The sequence below is a fragment of the Natator depressus genome, chromosome 17 (genome assembly GCF_965152275.1).
Source record: "Natator depressus isolate rNatDep1 chromosome 17, rNatDep2.hap1, whole genome shotgun sequence".
Classification (NCBI taxonomy): Eukaryota; Metazoa; Chordata; order Testudines; family Cheloniidae; genus Natator; species Natator depressus.
The window spans coordinates 17,491,347-17,505,538 of NC_134250.1; the positions used below are offsets into that span (position 1 = coordinate 17,491,347).

The 14,192-nt window shown below is 44.1% G+C and overlaps 2 protein-coding genes across 5 annotated transcripts in view; both read left to right on the top strand.

The window, feature by feature from the left end:
- Positions 1–14,192, top strand: part of CAMKK1 (calcium/calmodulin dependent protein kinase kinase 1) — a 200,154-nt gene that overhangs the window by 8,832 nt on the left and 177,130 nt on the right. The gene's annotated exons all lie outside the window — the stretch shown is intronic.
- Positions 3,139–4,703, top strand: LOC142000462 (uncharacterized). Its single transcript, XM_074974756.1, has 2 exons — positions 3,139–3,841; positions 4,418–4,703. The coding sequence occupies exons 1-2, from the start codon at positions 3,244–3,246 to the stop codon at positions 4,501–4,503; spliced, it is 684 nt and encodes a 227-aa protein (XP_074830857.1). The 5' UTR covers positions 3,139–3,243; the 3' UTR covers positions 4,504–4,703.

Consider the following 14,192-nt stretch of genomic DNA (forward strand, 5'->3'; position numbering starts at 1 on the left):
ATCCTGGTTTCTATGACTAGACATTTATTTTTTCAGAACTGATGCGTATAAACGGAGTCAAAGCTGTTAGTTGTAACCATTAAAGCTCTAAGGGGCTTGTGCCTGGTCACTTGAGACACAGTGTCTCCCCATGTCATACTGCCACAGTTAAGATCCATGGGGGCTCTTGAGCTGGAGTCCTCTCAGTTCAAATTGGGGGCCTACTGACAGAGCCTTATGTGGGGAGGTCCTTTGCTATGGAAGTTGCTTCTCCCCATTATCAGCCAAGACTTGGGGTTGTTTGGCTTACTGTGATAATGGAGACCATATAAGTACATTAGATAGTCTACTTGATTACATTTGTTGACTGTATTTGGTGTGAATTGTAAAGGTGAATGGAGGGTACCAATTATTGCTGTACATTGAAAGAATAAAGATAAATATCAGCTGAACAAAAGATAGATGGATTTGTATTCGCAACTTCAAAGAAATATTGAAAACTGTGTAGAAGGACAGTTTTTTTTGACATTATTCTTTATATTATGGTCACTCCTGGGGGTCCCAAATGAGATCAGGGCTCCATTGTGCTAGGTGCTCTACATACAGATAGAGATGGTCCCTGCCCCCAAAGAACTTACAGTCTAAATAGAGAAGACTGCATGGAAGGCAAAGTGATTTGCCCAAGGTCGCACAACAGATTAGTGGCATCCTAGGCTACTGCCCTATACAGTGGACTGCACTGCCTCTTATGGCAGCATGCTTTGTCTTTTTTTTTCTCTTTGTTAGATCTCTCTTCTTTCTCTATTGCTTTCCATTTCTTATTCCTTCTTTCCTCCTTCCTGACCTTCCCCATTTCTTTTCTGCTCTGGCACTCTGTTTTGGGAGAGAAACACTAATTCATCAGCCTGATTTAGCTCTGGAGCGTGAGCATCTTAAAAACTGTCCTTTGGAAAGTGACGTAATCTGCAGCAAAGAGAGACAGTTAAATGTAACTGTTATGCGTGTTCGGCCATAAAAACAATGTCTATGGTAGAAGTGTGTGGAAGTTATTGTTGACATAGCTCATTCATCCCAAAGGTATCAAAACTCAATACTGATGCTTGTGATGAATAAGGCATTATACTAAATAGATGCGGTGTGCACAAGCATGCCGTTTTAATTAAACAAAACCCTGTTTGAAAAAAGCACCTTTTTAGCACTTTGAAAATAAAAATATGCTGATGCTAATTCACATAATATTAATCTGAAGGATTAGCAACAGGACAAAAGAAACACGACAAAAGAAAATCCATGGGCTACAGTAGTGGCTGCTTCCCTGAGGTATGCAGTTTTGGCCACTGGATTCGTGTAATGAGGATCCACCTACCTGCTCCTTGTCCCAAGCCCATTCTGGATTGCCATGGAGCACTGTTATAGGACACAGAACCACTGTTTCCCACCCAAGTTCTTCCATATCTGGGGAATTCTCAGTCTGGGAGACTTCCTTTTTAGGAAGCCTTAATCCAAAACGCACTGAGGGCCACAGTTTCTCCGGACAGGACTGATCTTTTCAGCTGTGTCAAAGGTTGCTGTCTATTGAGAGAGAGCAATATTTCCATCAGGTTATTTTATAGCCAACCGCAATTTAAAATCTATGCTTTTCTCGGAGTTGAAGTTCTTTGTGCCAGAAAGTGTGCTAGATTAATTTAGCTCATTTGTCTCTGGTGTAACTTTAGAATTTCATATGAATCTGTGACTATGCTCAGACAAAGCTGTGAAGTGTTGAGAGTGATAAATTCTCCAGCATGTATTGTTCAAGTAAGTTTATAGTAAAGTTGTTAGCTAGTTAGCAGTGACTGTGCTAATTATATTGGTGTGAGCGTAAACAGAAATTAACGCTGCGATGCTGTGTGTGAGATGTTCCACTGCTTGCTGGAGAAGTATATATATTCTGTGTTGTTTTCTGAGATTTGGCTTATCATTTTCTCTTCTCTGGCTCCTCTGTTAGAGCCCTTGTTATGTTGTCAGCAAAGCTCCTGTATTTATTACTGGGGATAAATTATGCTGTATGCAGGAAAATCCATCGCCTGATTCTCCTCTCAATGACACTGGTGTAAACTGGCAATAATCCCACTGAAGTGAGTGACGTTTAACCAATACAAAATCTGTGAAAGTGAGGTAACAGTCAAGCTCACTGTGTCTTACGCTCCTCAAATTTCCCTTGTTTTTACACCTTTGTAGCTCACTGGCTTTAATAGTCCCTCCTGATTGACATCATTATAAGAGAGAGGAGGATCAGGTCCTGTTAGTTTCATCTTGCAGAGTTTACTGCTCATCGTGAATGAGAGTCGCTTTCACAGAGTAGAGGCATAACCTGAACAGGTCCTTATAGAAACATCAGGAACACAGAGCCCTGTGAATCCTGTGCATCTCCCAAGATGAGGGGAAGGACAGGAGGGCTGCTCCCTGGGACCCCCAACTCTTATGCTAGGTCCCATAGAAACCCTTTTTATTATTAGCACCATAATTCATGTACATGTTAAGAGCAGAGCCTGCATATAAACGTACTCTCTTATAGATCCATTGGTTACTTCTTCCAGCCAAGAAAACTTACTAACTTTCCTGGTTTAGCGTTTTCTCTTGGGGAACAAAGCACTGATCCTACATCTCAGATGATCAATTTCCTTGCAGGCTGTATATACATAATACATTTGCAGAGAAAAAGTTCTAGGATTTGTTCTTTTTTTTTTTTTTAAAGATGAATTCTGAGATAGCAGTCAGATTCGGATCACACTGATCAGAAGCCAGGCCTACAGACTCATGAGAATCAGAATTTAGAGTAGTTAGGGCACTGGCCCAGGATATGGAAGCCCTAGGTTCAATTCCTAGCTCTTCCCTAGTTTCCTGTGTGATTTGGTTAGGTCACTTAGCCATGGTCTACACTAGGAGTTGAGGTCAAATTTAGCAGCGTTAAATCAATTTAACCCTGCACCCGTCCACACGACGAAGCCCTTTTTTCCGACTTAAAGGGCTCTTAAAATCGATTTCCTTACTCCACCCCCGACAAGGGGATTAGCGCTGAAATCAGCCTTGCCTGGTTGAGTTTGGGGTACTGTGGACGCAATTAGATGGTTCTGGCCACCGGGAGCTATCCCAGAGTGCTCCATTGTGACTGCTCTGGACCACACTCTCAACTCAGATGCACTGGCCAGGTAAACAGGAAAAGGCCTGCGAACTTTTGAATTTCATTTCCTGTTTGGCCAGCGTGGCAAGCTGCAGGTGACCATGCAGAGCTCATCAGCAGAGGTGACCGTGCAGAGCTCATCAGCAGAGGTGACCATGATGGAGTCCCAGAATCGCAAAAGAGCTGCAGCATGGACCGAACGGGAGGTACGGGATCTGATCACTGTATGGGGAGAGGAATCCGTCCTATTAGAACTCCGTTCCAGTTTTCGAAATGCCAAAACATTTGTCAAAATCTCCCAGGGCATGAAGGACAGAGGCCATAACAGGGACCCGAAGCAGTGCCCTGTGAAACTTAGGGAGCTGAGGCAAGCCTACCAGAAAACCAGAGAGGCGAACGGCCGCTCCGGGTCAGAGCCCCAAACATGCTGCTTCTATGATAGGCTGCATGCCATTTTAGGGGGTTCTGCCACCGCTACCCCAGCCGTGTTGTTTGACTCCTTCAATGGAGATGGAGGCAACACGGAAGCAGGTTTTGGGGACGAGGAAGATGATGATGATGATAGCTCACAGCAAGCAAGCAGAGAAACCGATTTTCCCGACAGCCAGGAACTGTTTCTCACCCTGGACCTGGAGCCAGTGCCCCCCGAACCCACCCAAGGCTGTCTCCTGGACCCGCCAGGTGGAGAAGAGACCTCTGGTGAGTGTACCTTTTAAAATAGTATACATGGTTTAAAAGCAAGCGTGTTTAATGATTAATTTGCCCTGGCATTTGCGGCTCTCCTGGATGTACTCCCAAAGCCTTTGCAAAAGGTTTCTGGGGAGGGCAGCCTTATTGCGTCCACCATGGTACCACTCCAGGCTAGTAGCACATAGTCGGGAATCATTGTACAACAAAGCATTGCAGTGTATGTTTGCTGGCATTCAAACAACATCCATTCTTTATCTCTCTGTGTTGTCCTCAGGAGAGTGATATCATTCATGGTCACCTGGTTGAAATAGGGTGCTTTTCTTAAGGGGACATTCAGAGGTGCCCGTTCCTGCTGGGCTGTTTGCCTGTGGCTGAACAGAAATGTTCCCCGCTGTTAGCCATGGGGAGGGGGGAGGAGTGAGGGGCTAGCCACGCGGTGGGGGGAGGCAAAATGCGACCTTGTAACGAAAGCACATGTGCTATGTATGTAATGTTAAGAGCAAGGTTTACCGTGAAAGAGTGTACCCATTGTTCTATAAAATGTGTCTTTTTAAATACCGCTATCCCTTTTTTTTTCTCCACCAGCTGCATGTGTTTCAAGGATCACAGGATCCTCTCCTTCCCAGAGGCTAGTGAAGATTAGAATGCAAAAAAAAACGCACTGGCGATGAAATGTTCTCTGAGCTCATGCTGTCCTCCCACGCTGACAGAGCACAGACGAATGCGTGGAGGCAGACAGTGTCAGAGTGCAGGAAATCACAAAATGACCGGGAGGAGAGATGGGCTGAAGAGAGTAAGTGGCGGGCTGAAGAGAGGGCTGAAGCTGAAAGGTGGTGGCAGCGTGATGAGAGGAGGCAGGATTCAACGCTGAGGCTGCTGGAGGATCAAACTAATATGCTCCAGCGTATGGTTGAGCTGCAGGAAAGGCAGCAGGAGCACAGACCGCCGCTACAGCCCCTGTGTAACCAACCGCCCTCCTCCCCAAGTTCCATAGCCTCCTCACCCAGATGCCCAAGAACATGGTGGGGGGGCCTCCGGTCACCCAGCCACTCCACCCCAGAGGATTGCCCAAGCAACAGAAGGCTGGCATTCAATAAGTTTTAAAGTTTTAAACTTTTAAAGTGCTGTGTGGCCTTGTCCTTCCCTCCTCCACCACCTCTCCCGGGCTACCTTGGCAGTTATCCCCCTATTTGTGTGATGAATTAATAAAGAATGCATGAATGTGAAGCAACAATGACTTTATTGCCTCTGCAAGTAGTTATCAAAGGGAGGAGGGAAGGGTGATTAGCTTACAGGGAAGTAGAGTGAACCAAGGGGGCGGGAGGGTTTCATCAACAAACAGAACTTTCACACCATAGCCTGGCCAGTCATGAAACTGGTTTTCAAAGCTGCTCTGATGCACACCGCGCCCTCCCGTGCTCTTCTAACCGCCCTGGTGTCTGGCTGCGAGTAACCAGCGGCCAGGCGATTTTGCCTCAACCTCCCACCCCGCTATAAACATCTCCCCCTTACTCTCTCAGATATTGTGGAGCGCACAGCAAGCAGTAATAACAGTGGGAATATTGGTTTCGCTGAGGTCTAACCGAGTCAGTAAACTGCGCCAGCGCGCTTTTAAACGTCCAAATGCACATTCTACCACCATTCTGCACTTGCTCAGCCTGTAGTTGAACAGCTCCTGACTACTCGCCAGGGTGCCTGTGTATGGCTTCATGAGCCATGGCATTAAGGGGTAGGCTGGGTCCCCAAGGATAACTATAGGCATTTCAACATCCCCAACGGTTATTTTCTGGTCTGGCAATAAAGTCCCTTCCTGCAGCTTTTGAAACAGACCAGAGTTCCTGAAGATGCGAGTGTCATGTAACTTTCCCGGCCATCCCACGTTGATGTTGGTGAAACGTCCCTTGTGATCCACCAGAGCTTGCAGCACTATTGAAAAGTACCCCTTTCGGTTTATGTACTAGCTGCCTTGGTGCTCCAGTGCCAAGATAGGGATATGGGTTCCGTCTATGGCCCCACCACAGTTAGGGAATCCCATTGCAGCAAAGCTATCCACTATGACCTGCACATTTCCCAGGGTCACTACCCTTGATATCAGCAGATCTTTGATTGCGTTGGCTACTTGCATCACAGCAGCCCCCACAGTAGATTTGCTCACTCCAAATTGATTCCCGACTGACCGGTAGCTGTCTGGTGTTGCAAGCTTCCACAGGGCTATTGCCACTCGCTTCTCAACTGTGAGGGCTGCTCTCATCTTGGTATTCATGCACTTCAGGGCAGGGGAAAGCAAGTCACAAAGTTCCATGAAAGTGCCCTTACGCATGTGAAAGTTTCGCAGCCACTGGGAATCGTCCCAGACCTGCAACACTGTGCGGTCCCACCAGTCTATGCTTGTTTCCCGAGCCCAGAATCGGCGTTCCATCGCATGAACCTGCCCCATTAGCACCATGATGCCCACATTGCCAGGGCCCATGCTTTGAGAGAAGTCTGTGTCCATGTCCTCCTCACTCTCATCACTGTGCTGACGTCGCGTACTCGCCCGGTTTCGCTTTGCCAGGTTGTGGTGCTGCATATACTGCTGGATAATGCGCATGATGTTTAATGTGCTCCTAATTGCCAAAGTGATCTGAGCGGGCTACATGCTTGCCGTGGTATGGTGTCTGCACAGAAAAAGGGCGCGGAATGATTGTCTATTGTTGCTCTGACGGAGGGAGGGGTGACTGACGACATGGCTTACAGGGTTGGCTTACAGGGAATTAAAATCAACAAAGGGGGTGGCTTTACATCAAGGAGAAACAAAAACAACTTGTCACACAGAATGGCCCCCTCAAGGATTGAACTCAAAACCCTGGGTTTAGCAGGCCAATGCTCAACCCACTGAGCTATCCCTCCCCCTGGTATTTCAGGCTGGACTGAATCTCCATTAAACTTTTCAAGGTGCCCCTGACAGACCTTACCGAAACGATTGTCGGCTGTTGATTTCACGGAGGGAGGGAGGGGGGAGCAAATGAATACAAAACAAATCTGGTGTATTTCTTGTTTTGATCCACTCCATCTATCTTTTACATCTTTGGCTGGCAGCAGACGGTGCAGTAGGACTGCTAGCCATCCTCATCTCCTGGCTGCTCGGCAGAAGATGGTGCAATAGGACTGCTAGCCATCCTCATCTCCTGCCTGCTCGCCATAAGATGGTATAATGGGATTGCCGGCAGGACTAAAGAGAATGACCTGGTCGAGTCACTCCTAATTTAGTGCCTGTGCGCATGTCTGCCCAGGCGCTCCTGACCGACCTTACCGAGGCAGCCAGGAGCACCTCGGACACGATGACGATGGTTATCAGGCCTATTGCACCGTTTGCTGCCACAAGGCAATAGGCTGCTGCTGCTGTGTAGCAATGCAGTACCGCGTCTGCCAGCACCCAGGAGACATACAGTGACAGTGAGCTGAGCGGGCTCCATGCTTGCCGTGGTATGGCATCTGCACAGGTAACTCAGGAAAAAAGGCGTGAAACGATTGTCTGCTGTTGCTTTCACGGAGGGAGGGCCTGACGACATGTACCCAGAACCACCCGTGACAATGTTTTTTGCCCCATCAGGCATTGGGATCTCAACCCAGAATTCCAATGGGCGGCGGAGACTGCAGGAACTGTGGGATAGCTACCCACAGTGCAACACTCCGGAAGTTGACGCTAGCCTCAGTACTGTGGAAGCACTCCGCCAAGTTAATGCACTTAATGCACTTGGAGCATTTTGTGTGGGGACACACACAGTCGACTATATAAAAACGATTTCTAAAAAATCGACTTCTATAAATTCAACCTAATTTCGTAGTGTAGACATACCCTTAGTCTCTCTGTGCCTTGATTCTCAACCTGCAAAATGGGGATAATAGCACTGCCCTAACTTATGGGGTGCTGTCAGAATAAGTACATTAAAGATTGTGAGGTGCTCAGATTTTGCAGTGCTCACCTTGTAAAATGGATTGAGCACATACTTTTGACCTCCTAGCAGAGTGGTGTGGGGTTTTATGCTTTGAGCTGACCATGTTTTTTTGAGTAAATGAGTACCATGTGTTCATTTGCTGAGCAAACCCAGGTTGAATATACCTTGCAAAGACATATTAGTGTGTAAATAAAGAGCTGCAGACACTCATGCTTATGTAGACATATATCTGTGTTATACGCAATATTATTTTCTAGGCCTGTTTAGGATGAAACTAAAGAAGTCAGAGCTGTGCTTTGTATTTACATCACACTGAGTAGCATTCTTTGGTTTGCATTTAACTATCAGAGGTAGCTATGTTCATTTACAGTTTTAATTAACCCCCTCACAGTGTGCTATGTTAAATATTTAAATCACTCATATATTGATAAATTTGTCTAGATCTACCTTATATGTAGTATAAATACCAGGCCAAAAACATTTAACTTAATGCTATTTTGCTTCTGCTATCACTGAAGCATATTGGCCCCAATTCAGGAAAATACTTAAGCATGTGCTTAAGTCCATCCTATCCGGGACAGCTTTTAAGCATGTGATATCGATGGGATTTAAGCACATGCTGAAATTCTCTGTTGAATTGGGGCCACACATATTAATTATGTTAATTGCCATGGCATATTTGCCATCATGCAGCTGGAGGAACACACAAAAGGGGCCAACCAAAAGAATCCATCCCTCTAAAAGTACGTAAAAGAGGGAAAGCTCATGGGACTTAACAACATATAAGACATGCAAAGAATGGCCTAGGATAGACAGGGATGGTGGAGGCTTATTCGTGCCCTAAGCAATGTTTGATGGCATGGGAAGGATACAGGTTCAATATATTAATTCATTCAGTGCACAGAAGGGACTTGCTCTGAGCATGAATCATGATTGTGTAGTGAAGGAAACTGTTGTCTGTAGGATCCCTGACTCATTTGTTGCAGAAGTTGGAAAGCATGCAGTAAATGTGGCAGAGGATTGCAGAAAGAGAGAGGACGATCTTCTCACAATGCCCAGTCAACCTGTGGAACTCTTTGCCAGAGGATGTTGTGAAGGCCAAGACTATCACAGGGTTCAAAAAAGAACTAGATAAATTCATGGAGGATAGGTCCATCAATGGCTATTAGCCAGGAATGATGTCCCTAGCCTCTGTTTGCCAGAAGTTGGGAATGAGTGACAGGGAATGGATTACCTGTTCTGTTCATTCCCTCTGGTGCACCTGGCATTGGCCACTGTCGGAAGACAGGATACTGGGCTAGATGGACCTTTGGTCTGTCCCAGTATGGCCATTCTTATGTTCTTGTGGATAAAGCAGTTCAGTGCCCCAGGCAGCATTCGTCATTCATTCTGACCGCTCAATGCTGGAAATGGACAACAAGGGGATGGATCACTTGATGATTGCCTTGTTCTGCTCATTCCCTTTGAAGCATTTGGCATTGGTCACAGTCAGAAGACAGGATACTGGGCTAGATGGACAGTTGGTCTGAGCCAGTATGGCCATTCTTATTTTCTTTTTTGATTCTATTCCTGCCTCTGCCACAGAGTTCCTGTGTGATGTCGGGCAAGTTACTTATGCCAAACTTTTCACTGATGGTTAGTAATTGTGTGTTTCTCATTTTTTGGGTACTTGATCTGAGGCCTTGCAGTCTGATTTGCAGAAGTGATGAGTACTCACAGGTGCAACTGGAGTCAATGGGAGGCTTGGGAGCTGTGATTTGAATATATAAAGTGGTGTATAATGCTGTGTACTCTGAAATATCATGTCCCAGGTGCTAAAATTGGGCATCCAGAATTAGTTGATACTTTTGACCATAATCTCTCTGTGCCATAGTTCCCCATCTGTAAATTGGGGATAATTATGCCCTCTGTCATTTTACAGAGGTGTTGTGAAAATAAATATATACTTGTGAAGCACGCAGGTTCTATATTGATGACCATCATAGAAAAGCCCATGAGGAATTATTCTGTAGAGCAGGATTTGAATAGTGTGCAGCAAACAAGGCACGTGGGACCATACATTAAACAGTGAGGAGAAAACAAAATCTTGAATAGCTGCTCATTAAGTGAGCACAATCCATTCTGTGTAGTGAATGAGGCAGGAGTCGTGGAAAAAATAGTATGTGATAAGGTAATTAAAAACTGTATCATAATGTACATGCACAAGGGAGCAGAATTAAGGTTGCACAGGCAATCTTATTTCTGGCATTTACTAACTTTTGAGTGCTTGACTTTACATCCTTAATCCCCTTTTAGCATAGTTTATTTGTGTGCAATTTAATATTTATGTTGTAAATGAGGATTAGGGTCCCATTGTGATAGGCACTGCACAGGTGCGTACAAAATCATGAATTTGCCAAGAGGAGCATATATACCGTATTAGAACTTTAAATCCAATTAGTGACCCTCTATTAGTGACCTATGGCTGATGATGGATGGTTATATGGTGTTGAAACTTCTAAAGCCCCATTCTGTCGCTTTCTATAGGTAACTGCGTTGGTAAAGATTAAAAACAACAACCCTAAACTCTGCAAGATTCGGTATTTTACAAAGCAGCAGTTCTGAGAGATGGGTTTCTGACACAGTGATCTCAGACTTGAACAGATAGTAGCATTCCCAGCAAATCCTTTTCATCTTCCCTGTGCTAATTGCTCTATGCTCAGAAACAAGATTATCTTGTTGCCTTGGTAGATCATTATTTCCCTGCCGCCTTTAAAAGTGTTTTGCTCCCTCACATCAGCCAAAACAACTTAAAGGTACCATCCAGTTTTTACCAGCCACTATCATGTAGTAACATTAATGAACTTCAAATGCTTCGAGTTAATATAATGCCTAGTAGTAACTCATCCTGACTTTTTTATACATAAAGATTAGAGTGATAGTGCATCTGCTCCAACATGTTTCCATACTCCAGTCAAGTTGCCTCCTTTCCATCTCATAAAATATTGATGCAGGCAGTGCTTGTAATTTGGCTTGCAGTGATAGAATAAAGGTATGACTTATTCATGTCATGTAGGAGTTCATTCCTTGATGTTGGATGGATTAATTAAAGTCTTAAAACATGGCAGGGTGTGACTTTAATATGTGCTTATATTGTACAGTCGGACTTAGCTGATTTCCACTCATCACTGGGATTCCCATTGGGAATTACCAAATGAATAAGTTAACAAATGATAAGAAGATAAAGCTGGTCCACTACCAAATGTATCAGAGGGGTAGCTGGGTTAGTCTGGATCCGTAAAAGCGGCAAAGAGTCCTGTGGCACCTTATAGACTAACAGAGGTATTGGTCCATAAGCTTTGGTGGGTGAATACCCACTTCGTCGGATGCACGTACCGACAAAGTGGGTATTCACCCACGAAAGCTTATGCTCCAATATGTCTGTTAGTCTATAAGGTGCCACAGGACTCTTTGCCGCTTTTACCAATTGTATGATACATGTAAATGTGTTCTGCCAGATGTTTTAGCAACATGAGACTGTGACATCTGTATTGTTTTATTGTTTCCTTGTGCTCCCCCATCTATCTGGCTCCACCTATTTCTTTTTTTAGGCTTAGATAGTAAGCTCTTTGGGATACAGAGCATTGACTTCTTCTTTGTTTGTACAGCATATAGTACAATGGAGCCCTGGTCCATGACTAGGGTGCCCAGGTGCTACCACAGTACAAATAATAAATAATAGTAAAGTGAACCTCAGAGCTTTAAGAACTGCATAGACTCAGGGAATCCAAGGCCAATTCTGAGTTTATTAGCCACAAGAGAGCATATCAGAGACTTTGCTACAGTACTCCTGCTTTTAAAGGCCTGATCCTGCAGCTGCCATTGACTTGTTGTGCACCAAACTCCTGCTGATGGTAATTCTGTATGTGGTGTGGTCACAGGATCAGGCTCTAAAACTCTTCTGTAGTGTGGGGAGAACACTGTTCTCTTAGCTTTTGTGAATTGCAAAGCATGTGGATTATCTGAAGTTCTTTTATAGCAAGGAAACTTGAATTATTCTGGATCTCTGGTTCCATTGAAGGAGCTGCTGCTGGTAAATACGTGAGCAAAGCAAGTGTGTTCCAAGAATCTGAGTATTCTTAAAATGAAATCAGAATGAATACTTCCTTGGCCCAAGCATTTCCCTTCTATTAGAGCCTCTCCCTCTTTTTGCTGAGACGGTGGCCTTTTCCCAAGACACAGCTTTTATTAACCTAGAAATGCACTGACATTTCTACATGAGAATGACTTCTAGCAAATATGGGAGCTGTGTGGAGACTCTTTGCAAATCGCCAGCATAATTATCTCTGAGAGAAGAGAAGGCTACTCCACAAATGTGTTCGTCTCCAGAGGAATTTGGTTTTCCTTCAGAGATGTTTCTCTGCAAAAGTGCTTTACTGCAAGTCCGTGAACATGTGTGGACAGCCCTGTCATAAAATACAAAATCAGTGGAGGGAGAGATTTAACCAGAGTTAGTTAATGTTCATATTGGTGCCACATCTCCAGAGACTCCCTGTCCAAATCATGAAGGCATTCTCCCTAGCATTGTCTCCTTTGTCTGAGTTTCTGCTTGGAAAGTTACAATCTTGTCAAACTTTCATGAATTATGTAGTTCTTATGCTTTTGTGGATTCGCTTTACATTCTTGACAGGAAGCAGGTGACCTATTCTAAACCCATCAAATCCATTTTCCTTGGGACTGTGCATAAGGAAGGCAATATTATGTAGTGGTTAGAGTTCAGGATAGAAAGTCAGAATTTCGGTATTGAGACAGACATGTCCCAGGTTGGACAGTTCTGAGGAAGGAAGAGTGGCTTCATTTTTCTCGTATTATGTAGCATAGAAAGAGGTTATAGAAAGACCCCTGTGTTTTTTGCCTCTTAGATCTATAGCCTCTGTCTTGCTTGTTTCTCTGTCAGGTATGTATTTGATGTGATAATGTTGTCCTCATGAGATGTTTGCACCATTGCGTGTAGAGTGGAATCCACACTAAGTGACCACACAATCGGCTAGCTGAGATTGGTCAGCGAGCTACAGCAATCACACAATAAAAACCAGTCACTTAACCAAAGTTCTGGTCACAGGGTAGTCGCTTAAATTAAGGTGTTGCCTCTGGGAGGTTTTCGGACTGAAGTAAAAACAGTCTTAAACTATCCTTTACTCCAAGCTACTGTCTAAATTGCAAGGGATGCCAGAATCCTGTTGGGTGCAATGCCTAATGCAATAGTGCCCTTTTCCTGATTTGGGCTTAGGGGTATTCCTGCAATACAAATAGGTTGGGATTTGGGTATCTAACTCACTTAGGTCCCTTTATAAATCTTAATCATAATAAATGATAACAAGGAGATGCGCATGAAAAAAGGCTGTAACTCAGCCCACTTGTCTCTGCAAAGCAACTAAAGTTACCTGAGGAAGCTGGAAGCATGGAATGTTGCAGCCAAAATCAGGACATTTTACTGTCTGATCCAATTCCCATTGAAGGCAGTGTGAGTTGGATAGGGCCATTATTTCTTCAAGTGGCAGTCAATTAACATAATGTATTCAAGCTCACTGATACATGTCAAGCCAAATAATCTTTTGATAATTAGGACAGACAGAATTTTTCTCCTATAGAACTGATAATTCTAACTATAATCTTGCATCTCTGCTGGAAGCCTGTAATTTTTCTAGCCTTTAAATACCACCTCCCAGAGGGGGAATATGGGAGTCTTAAGTGTTTAGGCATAATTAGAATGATACAATTAAATTCCTGAATTTTATTTTTTTTTCTTTTGCATTTGATGAGAGTTTTTTTAATTACTTTGATTTAAGCGATGGTAGTAGCTAATTGGATTTCAGGCTAGATCTGTGTAGGCACCAGTGAAGAGAGAGTGGAAACGATTCTTGTCAAGAAATTAAACATTTAAATTTAGTTCTTACTGGGACCAGTAAAATCCCCAAGGGCAAATTAAAAACAAAAATCCCTTTTAATGTGTTAATTTATCAGCCAACATCATCTTAAAGGGAATGAGAAATATAAATTTGGGAGTTAGGTGAGCAAATGGTAGGGTAGATCATCCCCTGTACTATGTGCATGAAAACAATCTACATTGATGACATCTTCATTGTCTGGACCCATGGAAAAGAAGCCCTTGAGGAATTCCACCGTGATTTCAACAATTTCCATCCCACCATCAACTTCAGCCTGGACCAGTCCACACAAGAGATCCACTTCCTGGACACTACGGTGCTAATAAGCGATGGTCACATAAACACAACCCTATACCAGAAACATACTGACCGCTATACTTACCTACATGCCTCCAGTTTTCATCCAGCCCACACCACACAATCCATTGTCTACAGCCAAGCTCTATGATACAACAGCATTTGCTCCAACCCCTCAGACAAACACCTACAAGATCT

Bases quoted from the DNA above. Each gene is read 5' to 3' on its own strand.
- LOC142000462 (XM_074974756.1), top strand. From the start codon at position 3,244: ATGCAGAGCTCATCAGCAGAGGTGACCGTGCAGAGCTCATCAGCAGAG. The intron at 3,842-4,417 runs GTGAGTGTACCT...TTTCTCCACCAG, and splicing joins AGGTGGAGAAGAGACCTCTG to CTGCATGTGTTTCAAGGATC.